We start from the raw sequence: 22,965 nt of genomic DNA, 5'->3' as shown, positions 1-22,965 counted from the left end.
TATCCTTCAAGTGATTTAAAAACATTAACAATTTACCCTCTCAAGAGTCCTAGAAGTTGTATCATAATTAACATTTTTCAGAGACTGAAATTTGATGTCATGTGAGTTTCTTAAGGTCGGAGATTGGAGTCTCAGGACAAATGAACCTGGGATTTTAAGTCAGCAGTGGTTTTATAGCTGGTCTAGGCAGCTTTAATTCTGCTGAGGACTGTATGCCTCCTGTCAGGTTCAGAAAAGGCTTGATTTATTAACTCTTTCCTTTTGTTGCACAGAATATTGGGCTTTCAATTCAGAGGATACTTTTAACTAAGTTGGTGTTTGTGTTTATTCTCAACATTCTGCTCACTGAAAACAGTTTACTTCCTGTTTATTGACAGGCTAAATGGATTGCATTATATTTAATCTATTTACCATAGAGACTCAGAATTTTAGACTTGAAAGAGAGCTTTGAGATCTTTATTTAGATTTCTTCTTCATTTTCCCAAATAGAAAGTGAGGTTGAAGTGATTTGCTCATTATCACCCACTCAATTAGTGGCTTGGTCACTACCTTGGCCCATTGGTCCTCTCAGTCCAATATTCAGCCTGTTGTAAAGGACAAGTATATAGATTTGTGCAAGACACATTAACCTCATCCTCTATAGACCGTTCTGTAAGCTCTTTATCTTATGTGAAATGCACTTTAAAAACATTAGCATTTAAGAAGTTATGGAAAATATTTATACCCAAGGTAACATATATTTCCAGCATTAAGACAAATTGTTTAGACTTGTTTCAGACAAATTGTTCTGGACTTATGAGACTTGCTTTTATTTAAATTTTTTCTGATTCCATGATGTTTGGATGAATTTCAGCTCAACGTTTAACCTCTTTGCTATATTCAGCTAAATGCCCACTGTATAATTCTCTTATCAATACCATCCAAAACAGCTTAGAACTGGAAGTTGGAATTAATTTCAGAGATTTTCAAACCTACCTCATTTCATTATTAATACTATCAATAGCAGATTACATTCATTGAGAACTAAGTACGAGGTATTAATCTAAGAGTTTTGCTTGGATTAATTTATTTAATCTTTTCATCCATCCTATGGAATAGATATTTTTAATTCTTAATTTGCAGCTAAGACAGTGAATTAGAGAAGTTCTGTCACTTGCCAGTGAATGACAGAGGCAGATCTCTAGCCCCAAAAATCCTGATTCTGGAAGTTGTACTTTTTGTTTGTTTGTTTGTTTGTTTGCTTGCTTTTTAGGGCCACTCCCGCGGCATATGGAAGTTCCCAGGTTAGGGGTTGAATTGGAACTATACTGCCGGCCTACACCACAGACACAGAAATGCCAGATCTGAGCCACTTCTGCGACCTACACCACAGCTCATAGCAATGCCGGATCCTTAACCCACTGAGCAAGGTCAGGGATCAAACTTGAATCCTCATGGATACTGGTTGGGATACTAGTCGGATTCGGGTTCCCCGCAATGGGAACTCCCTAGAAGTTGTGATTTTAACCATTGGGCTCGTCTGCCTCTAAGCAACGTTAGTATTAGGCTGAACTGTATGGAATTGCCATTTTGATAGAAGAAAAATAATCAATATCAGCCACTGCATGTGATTCAACCTAATGACAGCCATTACAATTTATTAATCACATGTCATGGTCCAGACATTATGCTCTTTTATAATCTCATTTAGTCCTAACATATTTAATTAATCCTTATGCTAACCCTGGACATAAGGTTATCCCTTTACGGAATTGAGAAACAGATCCCGAGTGGTTAGGTAACTTTTCCCAGGTCACAGAGCTAACAACTGGAGAGGCCCAATTTGAGCCCACACTTGTCACAAACTAAAGATCACACTTGCTCCTCCAGAGAGGTTCTGACACACATAGGGTTAGAACCTGGAATTTTCTACTCTTACCCAGAGTTCTTATGCACCCCACCACAGTGGCTCTAGATAAGACTTTATAAGTATGTTTGTGTTTTTGTATCTATAAGTAAATGTAAGAATGTAGTTTATAGATTATTCTTAAACCTGAAGCAGACTTGTACACCTCCCCTAACTGATTCCACTGCATTCATTTGCTTGGGCTTCTGTAACAAAGGACCACTGAGGCTGAGTGGCTTCAACAACAGAAATGTCTTTCTTCACAGTTTTGGAGGCTCTGTGCTTTCTCTGGGGAAGAACACTCAGCCTGAGGGAATGGACCGTGTATGTTTTCAGTATGTTTTGGGGAAATGCCTTCGTTAAGGACTTGGTGCAAAGTTAAATGGACAATAGGTCTGTTGAGTCCACTTAGTGTTTCCAGTTCATCATGGTAATAAACATTGTGTTGATCACGAAATTTATTTTAAAAGTGCTCAGGTAATTCTGGGGCAGAACATTAATCATCCCTAATCCCTTATTGACAGTAAGCTTTGGAGCTACATGGATATGGGTTTGAACGGCATTTATCTCGCTTCAAGATTTTGGCAAATTGCTTCCCTGCGTCTGAATTATAACTCATCTATAAAGTCAGGCTTAGGGAGTTTCTGTTGTGGCTCAGTGGTAATGAACCCGACTAGTATCCATGAGGACGTGGGTTCAATCCCTGGCCTCGCTCAGCGGGTTAAGGATGCAGCGTTGCCGTGAGCTGGGGTGGAGGTCTCAGACATGGCTTGGATCCCACATTGCTGTGGTTGTGGAGCAGACCAGTAGCTGTAGCTCTGATTTACCCCCTAGGCTGGGAACTTCCATATGCCCCAAGTGCAGCCCTAAAAAGCAACAAACAAACAAAAAACAGGCTTAAACCTTCCTCTTGGGTTAGTTGTGAAGATTACATGAGAAAACACAAATGAAATGCTTAGCACTTAGTGCATATGTGCTTAGCAAAGGTAGACATTACTGTAAATATTAAGTAATATTATTTAGCATTAATAGTATTAAAACTATTCATGGTACTAGGTAGTCATACATTATTTATGTTTATCAACAAAAATATTAAAAGGGATTCAGAGAAATATGAAAATGAAAGGAATTTGCTAAGCATGTGGCAGATGGCTTTAGGACAGAGACTTTTCCTTTCCTTTGGTTGACCTCTGGCTGCCCCTACTCTGGTCCTTCTGGACAAAGGAAGCCTATCCACTGCTATTTGTCGTTGGCACAAGGTCTGTAGCAACTTGGTTATGATTGCAGAGTGGAATTTCAGCTTGAGGTAGAACACATAAAATTCAAAAAAAGCTTTATTAATCTTCATTGAACCTTGGAGTCTTCAACAGATAAACAAGGGAAATAATACCTATTTCAGAAGATTACTGTGAACCTTAAAGAAAATTAGAAGAAATAATAAAAATAACAACTAGAGCCAACATTCATTGACATGGACTTGTTGGCCAGACACGTTAAATTACATTCAAATCAGAGTCCTGACTAGTCTACAAGGTGGGTTATATTACATAAGAGGAAGCTAAAGCACAGACGTTATAAATAACTTGCTCATGGATTATTAAAGTAACTCACACAAAGCCTATTATGCAATCAGAGTTTCAAAAATGCCAGCTTTCCTCCTCCCCTCCCTCTCCTCTCATCCTTCTTATTCATACACAGCAATTCACTTAACTATTCTGTGGTCTCATTAAAACAGGATGAGACAGTCCTCCTTTTCTCAGGGTGTTGTGCTGAGAGAATTAGGTATGACTTAACAGATAGGGAACTACTTTGAGGAATTGAAGGCATCATCTCCGATGTAAAAAATAATGATTATTGTTTCATATTATTTCTAGCTCCTATTCAGTTCTCCCAGTTTTTAATGCTCCCACCCATTGGGACCCTAACAGAGCTCCTTTCGGAACGTAAAGAACAGTTTTTGGACAAAGAAATGAGACGATTTCATCTTTGTGACAGAAAAGTGGCAAATGGCTCATAATCCCTAATATGCTTTACATTCACGGTGTTGATTATTGAAGTGGGATCTTGAAGGGCTGTGACATGTTGTAATTAATAATTTCCAAGGCATGAACTGAGCGTGAGTCTTTAGTGTAAGAGTAAATTACCTAGATGAGAAGTGAGCCTACCTCGTTTCTTAAGTATCCATATCTTAATGCAACTTTGTGATGTGATAAAAGACAGTGTAGTAAAGAGTCTTGTGAAATATAGTTTCTTTTCAGTTCTGGGATTAAAGAAAAAGTAGATAGATTAAGGAGAAGGTGGAGTTTTTCAAGATCAATAGAATTTTTTTACATTTTTAAAAATTGGAAAATTGAATTCGACAGCGACTTCTATGTATGGATAAATGAATCTGATTCATATTTTGTAGGGAAAGGTTGCATGCTTTGATGATTTTCATGGATTTGGAAATTTTTAAAAGTCTCCAGATGCATATCAAGAATATCAGAGGTCTTATATAGTGTAAGGCAAGAAGAGATAAGTGATGTACACTAAGTGAAAGCATCTTATATATCTGAGATTGTTAAAAAAAAAATGGGTATGTGGAAAGAATGAAATAATGCCATTTGCAGCACCATGGATGCAACTAGAGATTATTATACCAAGTGAAGTAAGTCAGAAAGAAAAAGACATATACCATGTGATATCACTTATATGTGGAATCTAAACTATGGCACAAATGAATCTATCTACACAACAGAAACAGGCCCACAGACATAGAGAATAGACTTGTGGTTGCCAAGGGGGAGGTGGGAGGGCGTGGGATGGACTGGTAGTTTGGGCTTAGTAGATGCAAACTATTACATTTAGAACGGATAAGAATGAGGTTCTACTGTACAGCACAGAGAACCATATCCAAGCTCGTGGGATAGACCATGATGGAAAATAATATATAAAAAAAGAATATGTATGTATGACCAAGTCACTTTGCTATATAGCAGAAATTGGCACAACATTGTAAATCAGCTATACTTTAATAAAAAATAAAAACAGATGAAAAACCCAAAGCAGAACAGAAAGATGATTAACTAGAAAGTTACTTAAAATAGTGTCATAAGTTCCTACTATTAAAAAAAAATGGGTACAGCAACACTAAGATAAACTTAAGGAGTGACTATGGTGAATGTTTTTCTAATGATAGTTCTTGTTCCTTGATAGTGTTATCAAATAGCTGATTTCTAATTTCCAGTAATTTTCTTTAATATAATCTTAGAAAACTCCAGTCCGTTGGAAGGACCTGAATTGGTAGTGATCCAAACAAGTTTCTTTACATTTTATCCTGAGTGAACTCTGTCACCCCACCTCTTACAGGATCATGAGTTTCAAGGATGCCCTAAGAGGAGACAGTTGTGGAGCGAGAAAATAAGAACTGTCTTCTGTGTACTGATGAGATAGGTGATGAGAATGTTTTTGTCTCTCACTGATTTTTCTTGGCCAAGTTGCTTTTGCTCAGTTACTTTGGGCCATTGAGCTTTGTTAATTCTCTTTTTGAGGTTTGGAAAGCATGGGCCCCAAAGCACATTTGTAAAGTGCTTGGAGTTATGCAAGCAAAGGTGAAAATGCATTTTTCTTTTCTTTTCCTTTTTCTTCCATAGCTCAAAATATCTAAAGGGAAAACCAAGCAAATATCATCAGTGGTCTATACTAATGGATTCCAACTGGAAAAAAAATGACTCATATTAAACCACAAGAATGTAGAGCTTCGGTATAAAAGTTCTTCTCCCACTTGAGAAATGGCATTTGTTACCTACAATAGAACTTTTCTGGGGGTTGGGCCTTGGTTTGGACTATGTAGGAACCTTCATTGAGCTGTTCAGCTATCTTGATCTTGTACTTTTTTTTTTTTTTTTTAATGCAAGAGAGTGAAAAAAATGAGTTCAATGAAAATCTTGGAAGAGTTTAATTTTCTGGATCATAATGGATCTACGAGCTTTCCTTAATTTTAGTTTGCCTGAAGAAAAATAGTGTTAGACTTGTACTGGTTTTAAAGCTTGAGTGTGTCATGCTTAAAGAAGAAAATACACTTTGTTCAGTCCATGGATTTTAGATATATGAAATTTAATTTGTTAAAGTCTCATCTGATATGCATTCTAATTCATGTTAAAGCCAAGTATCTGTTATTGCCTTTTCCTCAACATGGAGCAACTATTAATTTAAATTTCAAATATGGTATTATCTGAAAATTTCAGAGTATCAAGTGGCAACAGTATAATGTAGTGAAAGGAACATGATTTTGTAGATAAATTGACCCAAGTTGAAATATTGACTTCTTAATAACTGTATCTTTCAGTAATTTATCAAAATCTCCAAAGCCTTGCTTTCCTCAGTTTTAATTGAGAATTATATTATTAAATGGAACTGCATGAAAATTCTAATATTGAAACCTTTTAACTTACAAAAGTGGCATTTTGTATAGTGTTAACCTAATTTCTCGCTTATAGAATTATTATTATTTGAGGAGATGGTTAATTAAGATGAGGAAGAAATGAGTGTGAAGCCCACAGATTGTGTTACTTCCCTTCTTTCTTTTTCTTTTTCTTTCTTTTTTCTGTTTTTTGATCTTTTTGTCTCTTTAGGGCCACACCCACAGCATATGGAGGTTCCCAGGCTAGGGGCCTAATCATTGCTGTAGCCACCGGCCTATGCCAGAGCCACAGCAAAACAGGATTCGAGCCACCTCTGCATCCTATACCACAGCTCACGGCAACACCGGATCCTTAACCCACTGAGCCAGGCCAGGGATCAAACCCGTGTCCTCATGGATGCTAGTCGGGTTTGCTAACTGCTGAGCCACGATGGGAATTCCTACTTTCCTTCTTTCTAATGGCAAGTTAGAGTAGACAAATGAATGACATTTGTCTAGACTCATTTCTTTCAAGAAACTGTTTTTTTTTTTTTTTTTGGCCTTGCCCATAATATATGGAAGTTCCTGGGACAGGGATTGAGCTCACGCCACCACAGTGATAATCCTGGATCTTTAACCTGCTGCACCAGCAGAAACCTCCAGGAAATGCTGTTGAAGTTAAGAATGTTTTGCTGTTGAAATCTATTTGTAAATATTTGCTAATGTCTAAAAGTTTCCAGTAACTTAGAGAGGTTAATGCCTCATTTTGTGCAATGTATAAATTCTGAAGTATTTTTAAAAAGATAATGAAAAAAAAAGATAATGTGCAAATGACAATATATATTTTTTCTTTGTTATCGTTTCAAAACCAATTACATTCACAAACCTATGCCTCCCGGCAACTCAAGCTGCTGCACTCGGGTTCTTAACCATGGCGCCACAGCAGGAACTCCTGAAATACTTTTTTTTTTTTTCAGAAATTGTTTGCTAAGTGTCAGTGTATAAGCTAATCGTATATGATATGATATGATATGATATCAAACATGGTGTGGCACCTGTCACAAAAGAATCATAGGTTGACTGGTATTCATGTTTGGGCCCAGTTATAGTAGTGTTTAAGAATCAGTAACTTTCTCTCTTATGCCCTCCCATCACCCCAATAATTCTTCTTTATGTCATGTGGGGCTCTTTCTTTCCCCTTTATAGCTGTAATGTCATTCATTATAAATTGCTCCTCGTCCCTCTTCCTAGCCTAGTCTATCCCCTTGATCCAGTGCTGTAAACAAACATCTCATTTATCCAAAGCTTGGAAGAAGAGAGGCCAGCAACTTAATGTCCTTCTGAAAGCGTCCACTTTAAGTCATGGAAATATTTGCAAGATAAGTTTTAAAAGTTTATGTATGTATTTTTCAGTATGCAAATAATACATAAAATTAAGGAAAACTGTGGAAAATGTAGAAAAGTAGAAAGGAAAAGAAAATTGCAACTTATGTTCTTTATTTAAAGATAATATGACTCCTCTGATTGTACTTTTAAGACTTTCCCAACTTTATTCTCTTTAGAAAATATGACTTTCTTTTTGCATTCGGTTTTTTGGTTTTGTTTTTTTTGCCTTCTACAGCTGCTTCCCGCGGCATATGGAGTTTCCCAGGCTAGGGGTCTACTCAGAGCTGTAGCCACTGGCCTACGCCAGAGCCACAGCAACGCGGGATCCGAGCCGCATCTACAACCTATACCATAGCTCACAGCAATGCCGGATCCTTAACCCACTGAGAAAGGCCAGGGATCGAACCCACAACCTCATGGTTCCTAGTCGGATTCATTAACCATTGCGCCACTACAGGAACTCCTCTTTTTGCATTTGGAAATATGGCAAAATATATTGAAATGCAGTATCTTGGGCCGATAAACAAATAGACTTTAAGGAAATGTTCTATAGTAGGTTCTTAAGTATATCATTAATTTAAGCCAGTTTTAGTAATGACAGTCCAGTTTCTTTTTTAACAAGCCTCCAAAATATCTGTCAGCTTCTTTAAGTCTTCCTTCTGATTTATTCAGTAAGCTCATTCTGCATTTCAGTTTTTTGGGGGGAGGGTTACTTAAGTTTATTTAATTTAAAGGCTGTGATAATTTCTGCTGTACAACAAAGTGACCCAGTCGTGCATATACACATACCCTTCCTCTCTCAGGATCTTTTCCCACGTAGATTCTCACAGAATACCGGGTAGAGTTCTCTGTGCTATACAGCAGGTCCTCGTTGGCCAGTCTTTCCATATACCACAGTGCGCATATGCCAATCCCAAACCCCCAGTCCATCTCTCCCCTTACCACCTGTCCCCTTTGGTAACCATAAGTTTTGCAGAGTCTATGAGTCTCTGTCTGTTCTGCAAATAAGTTCATTTGTATCCTTTCTCTTTTTAGATTCCACTTTTAGGTGACATCATATGATGTTTGTCTTTCACTGACTAACTTCACTTAGTATGATAGTTTCTGGGTCCATCCGTGTTGCTGCAAATAGGATTATTTCATTCTTTCTTATGGCTGAGTAATATTCCATTGTATATATGTACCACATCTTTATCCACTCCTCTGTTGATGGACATTTAGGTTGCTTCCATATCTCGGCTATTGTAAATAGTGCTGCAGTGAGCTTTAGGGTGCATATATCTTTTAGAATTACAGTTTTCTCTGCATAGATGTCATAGGAGTGGGCTTGCTAGATCATGTGATAGTTCTATTTTTAGTTTTTGGAGGAACCCCCATACTGTTTTCCATAGTGGTTGCACCAATGTGCATTCCTACTAACAGTGTAGGAGGGCTCCCTTTTCTCCACACCCTCTTCAGCATTTATTGTTTGTAGACATTTTGATGATGGCCATTCTGGCTGGTGTAAGGTGGAACCTCATTGTAGTTTTGATTTTGCATTTCTCTAATAATTAGTGATGTTGAGCATCTTTTCATGTGCTTTTTGGCCATCCGTTTGTCTGCTCTGGAGAAATAACTTTTTAGATCTTCCACCCATTTTTTTAAATTTATTTTTTATTTTTTTAATTTGGTTCTTTGTTTTTTGACATTGAGCTACAGGAGGTGTTTATATATTTTGGAGATTAATCCCTTGTCAGTTGCTTTCTTCCATTCTCTGGGTTGTTTTTTTGTTTTGTTCATGGTTTCCTTTGCTATGCAAAAACTTTTAAGTTTAATTAGGTCCCATTTGTTTATTTTTGTTTTTATTGTTATTACTCTAGGAGGTGGATCTGAGAAGATATTTCTGTAGTTTATGTCAGACAGTGTCCAGCCTATGTTCTCCTCTAAGAGTTTTTTAGTATCTGGTCTTACATTTAGGTCTTTAATCCATTTTGAGTTTATTTTTGTGTATGGCGTTAGAGAATATTCTAATATCATTTTTTTGCGTGTTGCTGTCCAGTTTTCCCAGCACCCTTTATTGAAAAGACTCTCTTTTTTCCATTGTATAATCTTGCCTCCTTTGTCATAAATTAATTGACCATAGGTGCTTGGGCTTATTTCTGGATTTTCTATCATATTTTCATATTTAATATGTATTTTTGTATTTATTTTAGAAAATAAAGTAAAATAGAAAAAATAATTTATATCCTAGCATCTACACATACCTACTGTCATCATTTTAGTGTGTTTTCTAAAGTCAAGGTTTTTTAAAATAATAATATGGTCATTTAGAATAAATAGTTTTGTATTCTTTTAAAATGTAGCATTAAATATTACATCAGATTTATCCCAGTTACCGCAAAGTCATTGTCAAACATGAATTACTTATTTTTATATTTTACTGAAGAAATAAAAACATACCTAACTTAAACATTCTCATATTTTTGGACATCCAGTTGGCTCCTGTTACTTCATTTACCAAGAAAATGCTGTGAAAAACATCATTGTGCAAAATACTCTGCTTTGTTTTTACAGTTATGTCCTTTGGGTGTGTTATTAGGATTTCAAGTTATTTTAACCCATTTAATTTCATTTATTTTGAATTTTTATTGTTTTTTATCCATTTGGTCTTTGGTGCTTAATTGTTAAACTGTATTACATTTCAAAAGAAATACATGCTTCTCTATATTGAATGCAGATGATATAAAAGTAGAAACGTCTCTTTACTTCTCAGAGATAGCCAATCATATTTATAAAAATCTATGTTAATTTCTATATCTGTGCCTGTATATGTAGATAAACATTTATATACATGCATGTTTTTAATTCAAATATATATAACATTATTATTTCATTTTGTCCTTTTTAATGCAATTAGGTTCTTACTCTTAGAATTGATAACTTCTTGGGGACAGTGTGTATATATATATATATTTCTTGAAAGAAAGTCTGGAAGAAATTCAGCATGGAAGTTATGGTTAAAAGATACTCAGCTAGGATTGCTAGTATTTTGAAGACAAAATTAGAACAATTTTATAGATTCAATTAAAAAATTATTAACTAACAGCATTGAGTTCAGCAGTGGCAAAAAGATATGTTGAAGTAGGTTACGCTTGACAGATAGGAGAGAAAAATCTTAATATTGAATATCCTGTATTCAATATATGAGCTTTAATATATGTCATTACGGATCGTCTGTTTAAAATTCTAACCAAGTGAAAGGGTTCTGTTGCTGTGATTGTTGTTTCCTTTCAAGAATTAATCCATATGTTCAAGTTACTAGTATATACGCTTTGTTTTCTAAATTTTAGGAGGAATGTAGAGAAATTGAAAAATAATCACACACACACACACACACACACACACACACACACACAGAGTTCCTGTTGTGGCTCATGGGTTAAAGAACCTGACTAGCATCCATGAGGACGCTGGTTTAATCCCTGGCCTTGCTCAGTGGGTTAAGGATCAGGCATTGCCGTGACCTGTGGTGTAGGTTGCAGATGCGGCTCGGAGCCCGCGTTGCTGAGGCTGTGGCATAGGCCAGCATCTACAGATCCAATTCGACCCCTAGCCTGGGAACCTCCATATGCCTTGGATGCGGCCCTAAAAAGACAAAAACCAAAAAAAAAAAAAAGGAAAGAAAAAAGAAAAATGGTTTAAAGATGAGAAAGATACAAGGTTTGGGGATAATCGTTTCTGATGAAAAGTAGCTTAGAGGGGACTCAGTACTCAGTAATTGTGGTCAAATGTGCTGGACCTGTGATGTAGGAGAAATTGGGCCTTTCTCAGCTTTCCAGCCAATCAGTCTCTGCAAACTACATTTCACTCCTGGGCACTTTTCCCTGTGCATGGATCATTTCCTATGAGGAGGAAAATGCAACAGTGATGTACAGTCAAATGCTCTCAAGACCCTTATTGCTGAGCCTTAGAAAGGCGCTGAGGAAAAAAAAAAAAAAGGAGTTCCTGTCGTGGCGCAGTGGTTAACGAATCCGACTAGGAACCATGAGGTTGCGGGTTCGGTCCCTGCCCTTGCTCAGTGGGTTAACGATCCGGCGTTGCCGTGAGCTGTGGCGTAGGTTGCAGACGCGGCTCGGATCCCGCGGATCCCGCGTTGCTGTGGCTCTGGCGTAGGCCTGTGGCTACAGCTCCGATTAGACCCCTAGCCTGGGAACCACCATATGCCACGGGAGCGGCCCAAGAAATAGCAAAAAGACAAAAAAAAAAAAAAAAAAAAGAAAGGCGCTGAGAGAAAGGGTTGGACATGAAGGTTGGGCATCTATGACAGGAATGTCATAGATGAATTTTTAAAAAATTCCATTTTAATAATGTTTGTCAGCTAAAGAGGCCAAGTCATTTTCACTTGATATATTTTTACCTTTTAGAACAGTTTTATGAGGGAATGTGGAGGACATTTTTATTATTGTTTTGTTGAATTCTTCAATGCTAGACTTTGGAGACAAGTGACCTGGTAGAGGTCACAGGTGTTAGCTGTGGTGAAAATGTCATACCTTTAAATCTGGTGACTGTTCCTTAGACAGCAGTGCCTTTAGAAATCCACGAGTGTGTTTATATGTGGTTTGACTGCCATTTAAGTTGAACTTTAACTTTTCCAGATAGACACATAGTCTGGAAGTGAACATCTTCTGCTCTCTGGGCTTTTGGCACAGGAAGGACAAGGTAGACGAAATTGGGACAGAACTTCATGTATCAGTCTTGCTTTGTTCTACTTTTTCTGTAATAGCTACAGTTTCTTCTGATTCATAATAGACTTCTAAGGAGAGACCACATTTCTGCTGAAAATGGAAGTTACTTCATTTCTAGAAATGGCAGCATAAAGGATGATGACATATAAAAGGAAAGATTTGAGTTAAACATAAGGATATGTGGATAAAGTATCAGAATGGACACTATACTTTGGTGGTTCCTTTAGTTACATGCTTCCTTCTTTCAAACTGGTAGCTTCTTCTAGAGGCTTTTTTTTTTTTTTTTTAAAAAAAACAGTTTATAGATGGGAAGAAAGGTCAACTTGAGTCAAAAGTTCCATCATGGTTAAAAATCTCCAGGGCAGTTAGTTGACAGAAACCAGCTTAGGATCATTTGGAATGAATCAGAGTTTTTTTATAATGGCATGAAGGGACATTCATGAGCTTTTGGATATACCCCAAGAGCACTGAATTGGTAGTTTATATATATATATATTTTTTTAAAAGAAATAATTACTGAAATTATTATTAAGGACTTTCTGGTTGCTCATGACATGTTATTCATTATTGTTTCCATATGGAACCTTATCAAAATAACTAGGTAATCCACTTTCGAAGTAGCCCTTCATTGAAATGCCTTTTTTCTTTTTTTCTTTTATTTATTTATTTATTTATGTATTTATTTATCTTTTTTTGTCTTTTTAGGGCTACACCCGCGGCATATGGAGGTTAGGGATAGGGGGTCCAGTCGGAGCTGTGGCTATCAGCCTATGCCAGAGCCGCGTCTGTGACCTACACCACAGCTCACGGCAACGCTAGATCCTTAACCCACTGAGCGAGGCCAGGGATTGAACCTGAAGCCTCGGATTTGCGAACTGCCGAGCCACGACGGGAGCTCCGAAATGCCTTTTTTCTTAAGTGCAACCGTGCTCCCAGGGAATGTCCACCATATTCTAAATTCATAGCCCTATTGTAATATATAAATGGTACAAACTAAACATTTAAATTAGAACTGAAGTTTTGATTTATAGGTTGAAGAAAAATAAATTGTTCTGATTTTTTGCCGTGGATCCTTTTGGTTACTATAAAGACTATAAAAAAAAATACCTCCTGCTGCTTTGGAAAATCATACAGACTGCTTTACGGGGTTGTCTCTTCTTGTTTATGTATCTATATCATGATGGCTTTCTTTTGGCTTCCACTGCCAGAAGAATATTTTCCCCAAGGAATATTTTTTTGAAATAAGTTTCTTTAGTTTTTCTGGTATGTCCATGCATTTTGAGATTCCCAAGGATAAGAGGCAGTTTGAGCTTTTCCACTTTCTTTGCTGCCACTCACTAGCTTTGTGGAGAAAAAAAGGATAAAATTAGTAAGAAAATCATTGCAGGATAATGGCTTGAGTGTTCCAAAGGAGGCATGGTAAAAGGCAGAAGGGAAGCCTTGAGAAAGATGTCCAAACTTTTCAGAATATTTGTAAAGGGGGTAAGTTTGGAGGGTATGGATGGGGATGTGGGCCCCGCAAGGCTTAATGGAGAGAAGGACCCTTGGGCTGAGACTTGAAGCATAACGAAGGGTTCATCCGGTACTTCGCGTGGAGGTCGGAAGAGGTGGGATGCCAGCACAAATAGGAGAGATGGCAACAGCATGAGCCCTGGAGAGGAAACAGATATGCAGTGAGAGCTTGGGGTAGCTGGTCTGGATAACGCATCCAGGATCTGAACGGAGTCGTGTAATAAATACAAAAGCATAGCGGAGCGAACTTATGGTATTGGCAATTTGGCTTATTTACAGACTTCTAATATAAGTTGGATCGAAAAGAAGTTTGGACTAAATTTTCTATTCAGTCTTGCCAGGGACCTAGAGTGGCCCTGAGGGTTTTCTTAAATGGAGGAGTTCCCACTGTGTGCAATGGGATTGGCAGCGTCTCTGGAGCGCTGGGACGTAGGTTTGATCCCCGGCCCTGGCCTGGGAACTCCATTTGCCGTGAGGCGCCAAAAAATAAAATAAAAAAATTAGAATATATCCCTGTATTTCTTGGTGATTAAAGAGATAAAAAAGTTTTTTTAAAAAAGAAGCTTTAAAAAACAAACAGGAGTTCCTATCGTGGAGCAGCAGAAATGACTCCGACTAGGAACCATGTGGGTTTGATCCCTGGCCTCACTCAGTGGGTTAAGGATCGGGGCATTGCTGTGAGCTGTGGTGTAGGTCACAGATGCGGCTCTGGCATAGGCTGGTGGCTACAGCTCTGATTAGACCCCTAGCCTGGGAACCTCCATATGCTGTGGGTGCGGCCCTAAAAAGACATAAAGGATAAACAAACAAACAAAAAACCCTTTGCAACCAATTAGTACGTTGCTCAGTTCCATAGAGGAGACCCCAGTCTCTAGAATGGTGGGCACTGGGGAGGTGGGGACAGACTTGGTATCCTGAGAGATGTAGTTTTGATGGAAAGAGCAGGTCCTTACTTCTGATTCTAGATGTGGAGTAGATCTCTTGGGTAAACACTTTTAGGTTTGATTTCTTTTTTTTAATTTCCTAAATGAGGGCATCTCAGAGGTCCACTCATTTATCATCCACCGTATATTTATTGCATACCTGCTAATTACCTAGAACTCTGAATTCTTTGGACACAGTTGAGTGGAATAAAACTCGGCTCTCATAAGCTCCATCTATAACTAGAGCAGAGGATGGAAAGGCCTGGAAAGAGTGATATTCAGGAAGCTATGCCATAAGAGCATTTAAATTCTGTAACTAGACGTAATGTGTGGATGGCCAGGGACCAGAATGATATAAAATAGCCTCTGTTAACTTCTTACTATATGCCAAGTACTGCACTTAGGATATATATATGCTCAATAACCCTTTGGAGTAGATGTATTGTTTTCATTTTTTAAAATATATGTGAGGAAAATGAGACAGAAATAGTAAGAAAATTGCTTAAGGCCACACAGCTAATAAAAGGACTTCTAATGCAGACTTGTCTGACTTCCAAGTGTGTATTCTCAAACAGTGATAGCCAAGTCTGGTTGTACCTTCTGAGGGGCCCCCCACCCCCTAGGTCTAGAGAATCAGAGTTTCAGGAATACAACAGAGATTTGTATTTTTAAATAGTCCATCAAGTGATTTCAAGGTGCAGTCAGATTAGGAACTCAAGTAGATAAAGATTTACACAAAAGGGACAGGAAAACCTACTGATTGGGATAAAGGCTAAGCTACTGATAGAGTAAGAAAATATTATGGTTTGGAAAGAGAACTACACCAAGTGTCTGAATTTGGAGTTCCCGTTGTGGTGCAGTGAAACGAACCCGTCTAGGATCCATGAGGATGTTGGTTCAATCCCTGGCCTCGCTCAGTGGGTTAAGGATCCGGTGTTGCCATGAGCTGTGGTGTAGGTTGCAGATGTGGCTCGGATTTGGCATTGCGGTGGCTCTGGTGCAGGCCGGCAGCTGTAGCTCTGATTAGACCCCTAGCTGGGAAGTTGCATATGCCATGGGTGTGGCCCTAAAAAAAAAGCAAAAATCAAACAAAACAAAACAAAAACAAAGTGTCTGAATTCACATCTCTGTTCTAGGGAGTGAAGTGTTCTTTTCTGTTCTTAGGGAAATGATAGAGCATAAAGGGAGATTTGGGTTCTAGTCCTTGTGTCTTTAGGAACTAGCCATATTAAGTAGGGGCAAAAAGAAGGCTGGATTGGATGACATATAAGGCCCTGTGAAAGAGCTAAGTTCTGTGATTATAAAACATGTAAGAATTAAGTGTTACGTAGGCTTCGTTTGGTTTGATTAAAAATATGTCCTTAGAGGAAAAGAGTCAATAAAATTGACCTTAATGAGTACAAATTTACATAATTTTTGACAAACACAAAATATCAAATTATAATATAAAAAATCTTTTAGAAACCTCTATGATAACTTCCATTTTTATTTTTTCCTGGAAATGACTAATCGTTGACTCACCAAGAGTTAGCTAGAGAAATGACCATTTTGTTAAAGCTTACTATTAATACTCTTCTGGCCTTTTCACATCCTTTTGAACATCAGTTTTGCATAGATACATACGTGTAGAATGTCATTTTGTATTTCCCTAAAATTGCTGAGAAAATTCCCAGTTGAGAGCATAATGTTCATTTGAAAGTTAATTTAGCAGAAAAGGTATTTTGCGAGTCTTCTCTAGAGACAACTCTTTCACCAGAATTTTGTTACATTTTAATAGCTTTGTCAAGAACTTGGATGACGATGAGGAAAACATGAATGTAAAATTTTCAGCTAAGGCAGAATCGAGAAGGAAATATATCAAAATATAGCATTCACACCCAATGTAATATAATGGGCTATATATAATGCCCATAAATTCTTACATTTATGTGCCTGCTGTCTCACCCTTCTGTTTCTTTTTCTTTCTTTCTTTCTTTTGTTGTTATAGGATAGCTGGATTGTTGCTTAATAGCAGTGCATGTGAGAAAATGGTTGTAGACACAAGATGAGCTATTATGCAATACACTTGCTCCACAGTATAACACAGTCTTAGATTCTGCAGATCTTGTCCTTAGATGTCGATACTGAATTCTGGTGAATTGGGAAAGGCGTCTGAGATGATCATGGAGTCTTAAAAATTATATCAAGCATTTTAGAGCCAACAATTTGTGTTTCGCCTGAAGAAAACCAGATTAAGTTGGGAAACCATCCCACTTTCATCTTTAGTTTTTGAAGGTCTCTTTTAGGAATAGTATTGTCCAGAGTCGTCTGTGGGCAGAAGTTATAGAGACACGGATTTCGTGTAAGTGTAAGAGAACAAAATATAAGTTTTTGACGGTAGAACATTGTGCTGTCTCGGGAGATATTCAACGGAGGGTGGATTACTACCTCTGTTTGGTGCCCTAATAGAAGGAGTTAGACACCGGCTGGAGGTGCACTGTGGGCTGGATCACCAATTTTATATGTCTATGTTTCAGGAAATTATTTAACAAAGTAAATTTACTGATAAATAAAATATTTAGTCAAAACCGAATCTCTTCTATATGTATGACTCAGCTACGATGGCCATAAAATGTTATTCTTGTCTCAGATAAAATTTCACTTTTGTGATGACTAACCACAGAACGTGCTGTCATTGCCCAGACTGCCACCTCCCATTTTGTTCTCCACACTTCATTCGGAGAGATCATTACCAAATACTCATCTCTTCTCATCTCCTCCTTGCTTAAGACACAATCTGCATTGATTTTAGGATAAAGACACACTTCTTTTTTTTAAGGCCGCATCCGAGGCATATGGAGGTTCCCAGGGGTTGAATCGGATCTGTAGCCCCTGGGCTACACCACAGCCACAGCCACGCAGGATCCGAGCAACGTCTGCTGCCCACACCACAGCTCATGGCAACACTGGATCTTTAACCCACTGAGTGAGGCCAGGGATGGAACCTGCGTCGCATCCTCATGGATGCTAGTCGGATTCGTTCCCACTGGGCCACAGTGGGAACTCCAAGACACACATTCTGGACCTACAAAGTCCACCAAGGTCTACCTCTACTTGCTTCTTCAGGTTTATGTTCTACCATCCCCCATTTCCAATCCAACCACATTGGCCCAACATTAATTTCTCATGTATACACCATGCTCCCATTTGCCACACATCGGTTCTAGGGCTGTTTATTTTCTGCATATGTGTCCTCATTCCTAGGTGACTTCTGCTCACCTTCCAGATCTCGGTTCACTTTTCATGTAGTCTAGGAAGCCTTTCTGACCTTCCTATTCAGATTGCATTTCCTGTTACAGATGCTCATACTCTGTATTTTTCATTCCCTGCAGTGGTCACTGCGTATTGGTTACAGTTTACATTTGATTAGGCAGCTATATGATTAGTATCTGTTTCCTCTACTAAAACATAACATCCTAAGGAAAAAGGCATTTTTTGTTTTCAGTTCACTATTGAACACTTGATGCCTTGTGAAATGTGCCTATCACAATAAAAAAAAAATATGTTCAATGAATAATGCAGATGAAACAGATAACAGCTACTATGCAAGTACAGAAGTCAACATTTAGAGAAAAGATGTGATATAGTGACCCTAAGTAATAAGTTAATTTTACATAATGCCTGCATTTTTTCAGACTGGTTTTACTTTTCACAAAAGTCCTAAAAGCTAGCATTATCATATATATTATGCTAATTTTACAGATAAGAACATTTTATCCACCTCATCTTTACAGATAAAGACAGTTAGTAGCCCAAGATGAATAGTTATTAAATAACAGATTTAAGGTTAAAAAACCAACAATAACAGGCATTTGAGATTTTGGGAAAAACATCTGTTATACCCAGATGTTACAGTCTTTTATAACGTGCTTCAAATGGCACATTTTCTTATCATTTTCTATAGGACTGTCTTAGTTCAGGCTGCTACCGTAAAATGCCATAGACTGGATGGCTTACACAATTATTACACATTTATTTCTCTCAGTTTTGGAGGCTGGGAAGTCCGAGATCAGGTTGCCAGCAGCTTTGGTGTCTGTGGAGATCCCTTTTCCTGGTTTACAGGTGGCTGCCTTCTTGCTGTATCCTCACAGGGAAGAGAAGGAGAGCTCAGGTCTCTTCCTCTTAATAAGGATGCTAATCCCATCATGAGGACTCTACCCTCTTGATCTTATCTAAATCTAATTACTTCCCAAGGACTCCATCTCCAAATACCATCGTATTCAAGTATTCAACGTATGAATTTGAGGAGGACACATAATTCAGTCCATAGCAAGTATACACAAGCATCTAAAATATATTTATAATTTTTAAATGACATGTGGAATTCTCTGTTAATTAGGTGTGAGACCTCGACAGGTAGGGTTTGAACCATGAAAGTAACGCTGCCATCTAGTGATAACTAATCTAAGTGAGATTTGAAAATTAGAGTGATGGGCTCAGCTCTCTAGGAATGGTAAAACAGGCATCCATGTGAAGTGGGAGGGCACATAACTTAGGCATTGAAAGTAGCTGATCCTTATGAAGGCTATGAACCTTGGACACTGGAAGCAGCTGATTCTTAGGAAGGTCAAGAATTAGTGATGACTAAATAAAACAAATCTTAGCCATAGACTAGTACCCATGTAGTAAGGTAGATAAAATGGTTTCCTGTGATTGTGCCACTAAAATGAGATGTCTCCATGTCCTCTTCTCTTCAATGCTTCTGAATGAGGGAATTTTGTGGTCTAATAAGCTAAGAAAAACAATTTTTCACCTTGGTTTGAAGAACTAAGTATATTCAGGAACAAAATATACAGGGAAATGAGTCCTTAGTAAAATTTCCGGTTAGATTTTGCAAAGTCATGTGGAAGAAGTGGAATGCCAAAATAAACTCCATTTATCCCAAGGGGACACTTAAATCCACTTTGAATTAAATTACTGTGTGATTTAAGGTAAACACAGCAATAAAACACTTCCAGACATGCAATAAATGGTCAGAAAATGCAAAAATAGAAGAATTTTCTTTAAAGACTGAACCACAAAGGACATTTGGATAATTTATTTGTATCTCTTAAGTCCTGAATTTATGGTAGATTTTAGCTGATATATTTTAAGTGAGTTATTTTCCTAGCACATTAAAATTGCAGACAAAATTATCATCCAAAATCCCTTGAGCTAAAATTTTCTTGTCACATGCAGAAGCCAGATCAAAAAAAGATAGCGATTGCTCTATTTCTCTGGAGGCCTAAATAACAAAAACTTATCACTCCGAGATGATAATAATTTTGCTCATTGAAGTGAGAAAATTATATTTAACATTTTTTTAGATAGTCCAGAGAGGATTGTTTTCTTTTGCCCATTTACTGGTGTATTTATTGAACTGTATCCCTGAGGTGCTCAATTCACGATGTAGGAATAGCCTAACTGGAAATATTAATTCCTTTTTCTATATGTCAATGAAAATTACTGCTTTCCTGACATGCCTTATTGTCCCCTCTACCTTCAGGAATGGTATTTCATATAGTTGACAAGAAACACCATGTAACACGGTTGCTCTTTTGCCAAGAATTAAGTTCGGACTCTCAGGGGAACAAACAATTTTAAGATAAGAAAAGCATCTGACTTACACCCATTTCTTAGTAAAGTCTTAAAGTAGTTTTATGTTTATTTCAGAACAAGTGCACAGATATAACCCCATCTCTTCTTTTCATGTGATACACCATTCCTATGAAGAATGTGGGTGTACCAGATAACAGCAGGTGTCTATAGCAAGAATTTGATTTAAAATTCATAGCCAAGAAGTTTTGGAATAATACCCAAAGGGACTGATTCTTTGAAATATATGTTGTACAGCGAGGTTGTGGCGAGCTTGGCATGAGGCACAGCTGATCTGGGATTTCTCCTGGGTTGGGGTCAGGGAAGAACTTTAGAGAGGTCAGATGACCTGAAAGATGAGCAGAGTCAGTAAGGTGAAGAGCTTAAAGACAGATGCTGGCGTGAAGGGAGTTGTGCAGAGGCTCAGACTGTTCTAGAGAGAACACAGATGCAAAACTTCTGTTTGACATTCTTGGTCCCTTGTCAGTGAACAAAGGGTTCAACGCTGTACTGATGTGGAGGTACACAATATGTGACGCTCTTAGGGCTCTTGAGACCCAGCACAGTATAGTGGGTGTAGAATAAGAAATTGACATTGCACTGAAAGAATGTAGTCAGGTGAATAGAACACTGGTAGCAATGAGAGGAGGCTAAGTTTTATGGCAGTACAGAACAGAAAGAGACCAGTTTCTGGAGTTCCTGTGGGTTAAGGATCTGGTGTTGTCTCTGCAGTGGCTTGGGTCACTGCTGAGGCGCAGGTTCAATTCCCAGCCCAGCCAGTGGGTTAAGGATCTGGCGTAGGTCGCAGCTGCAGCTTAGATTTTATCCCTGGCCTGGGAACTTCCATATACTGCAGATGTGGCCAAAAATGAGGCAGGGGAGGGGAGAAAGAGAGACCAGTTTTTCTTTTGGTGAGAGGAAAATGGAGGGTTATTCATGATTCTGGAAGGAGTTGGCATTTGCCGTGATCCTGTGGGGTGAGGTCTGCAGCATATATTTGTAGTTGACTTTTGCCCTTGACCGTGTTTTGACCCTTGCCTTGTTTGTTCAGCTAGGATTGTGCCTAAGCAGAGCCTCCGCATCTGTTCTTAACCTCAACTGCAGCCTTATCCTCCTACCCATGTGCCGGACACTCCTGGCTTACCTTCGAGGATCCCAGAAGGTAAGTTCGAAATTCTAGTCGAAGGTTCCCAAATAAAAATCAAGTGTATAAGTGGCATGTTACCCCTCCTTAGTTTTCTTCGTCTGACTTTCTGCTAGAGTGGATTTCTTCAAAGATGTTCATCAAGACCAGGTCACCTGTCAAGATGATCAGTGAGCTAGTCTATAACAAAAGACAAGGCAGCAGATAATAGAAACAGTATTGGGCACTGTGCTAATATATATGTAATTCACATGTGTGCTTGTGAATCCTCACATGATTCTGAGGGTATTGCACATAAAGCACCCGGAGCATAGAGAGTTTAAGTAACAGGACCAAGATCTTGAGACTAGTGAATGTTGGCTAAGATCAGCCCCGGTTCTGAGTTCTTTCCTCTATACTATTCCTCATTGAGATCTTGTATTTTCATTTAATTAAATTCAAGTGAGCAAACCAGAGCTCTTTGGACTTTTTTTTTTTTTTTTTTTTTTTGTCTTTTTGCTATTTCTTGGGCTGCTCCTGCGGCATATGGAGGTTCCCAGGCTAGGGGTCCAATCGGAGCTGTAGCCACCGGCCTACGCAGAGCCACAGCAACCGGGATCCGAGCGCGTCTGCAACCTACACCACAGCTCACGGCAACGCCGGATCGTTAACCCACTGAGCAAGGGCAGGGACTGAACCCGCAACCTCATGGTTCCCAGTCGGATTCATTAACCACTGCGCCACGACGGGAACTCCTGGACTTTTGATCAATGCCCAGGATGACTAATATTGGTGGCAATTGCTTTCTTAAAACACACACCTGGTTTGAGCCATGTAGACGGCTTGCCATAGATGTCTTAAGACATGATGTCATGTAAGATATCAAGTGCTGTAAAACAAAGGATTTAAGAAAGTAGAAAGCCCTTTGAAAGTTAAAATTCAACTGAAATTGGTTTTTGTCTCTCTTATCTGTGTGTGCATGTGTATGTGTGTGTGTTTATTCCCTTCTTCACTTCAGTTTGTTAGGTACTGCTGAATTGATAGGATGTTTTAAAAGGAATTGTTAACATGAGGTCACTTGATGTTCTGTGAGTTCATGTGAGTGGATTTACTGCGGTAAAACTTCTCAACCTTTTCACAAATTATATTTAGAAACTCTTTATTTTTAATGCAGTAATTGGGGGAAATAACACGTTCTCTAGGTTGCCAGCTATGGTAAAATGCGAGGATTTGATCCCTGTGGCTGGCCATTGACTTGGTGGGAAGAAAGCGAAGATAAATGGCAGAAATGAAAAGTGCCCACCTGAGTCTCTCAGTATTTAATAGTCTTAAAGAATTGTCCCCCAATGTGAAACATAGGTTTTCAAAGATGCTTGACATTTCGTTTTTGTATAAGATCAACCAGGCATTTAAACCTG

At 38.3% G+C, this 22,965-nt stretch overlaps 1 protein-coding gene across 7 annotated transcripts in view; it reads left to right on the top strand.

Moving 5' to 3' along the window:
- NOX4 (NADPH oxidase 4) overlaps positions 1-22,965 on the top strand; it is a 154,587-nt gene that overhangs the window by 5,562 nt on the left and 126,060 nt on the right. For 5 of the 7 annotated variants that reach the window (XM_021062622.1, XM_003129745.5, XM_003357234.4 and 2 more), the window contains exon 3: positions 21,476-21,586. In XM_021062622.1, coding sequence (XP_020918281.1) covers positions 21,476-21,586 — 111 coding nt within the window. The remainder of the gene's footprint in view (positions 1-21,475; positions 21,587-22,965) is intronic. The other 2 variants (XM_013979249.2, XM_021062623.1) reach the window with 1 other exon arrangement.

The sequence above is a fragment of the Sus scrofa genome, chromosome 9 (assembly GCF_000003025.6).
Source record: "Sus scrofa isolate TJ Tabasco breed Duroc chromosome 9, Sscrofa11.1, whole genome shotgun sequence".
NCBI lineage: Eukaryota > Metazoa > Chordata > Mammalia > Artiodactyla > Suidae > Sus > Sus scrofa.
This window is presented reverse-complemented; position numbering and strand designations above follow the sequence as displayed.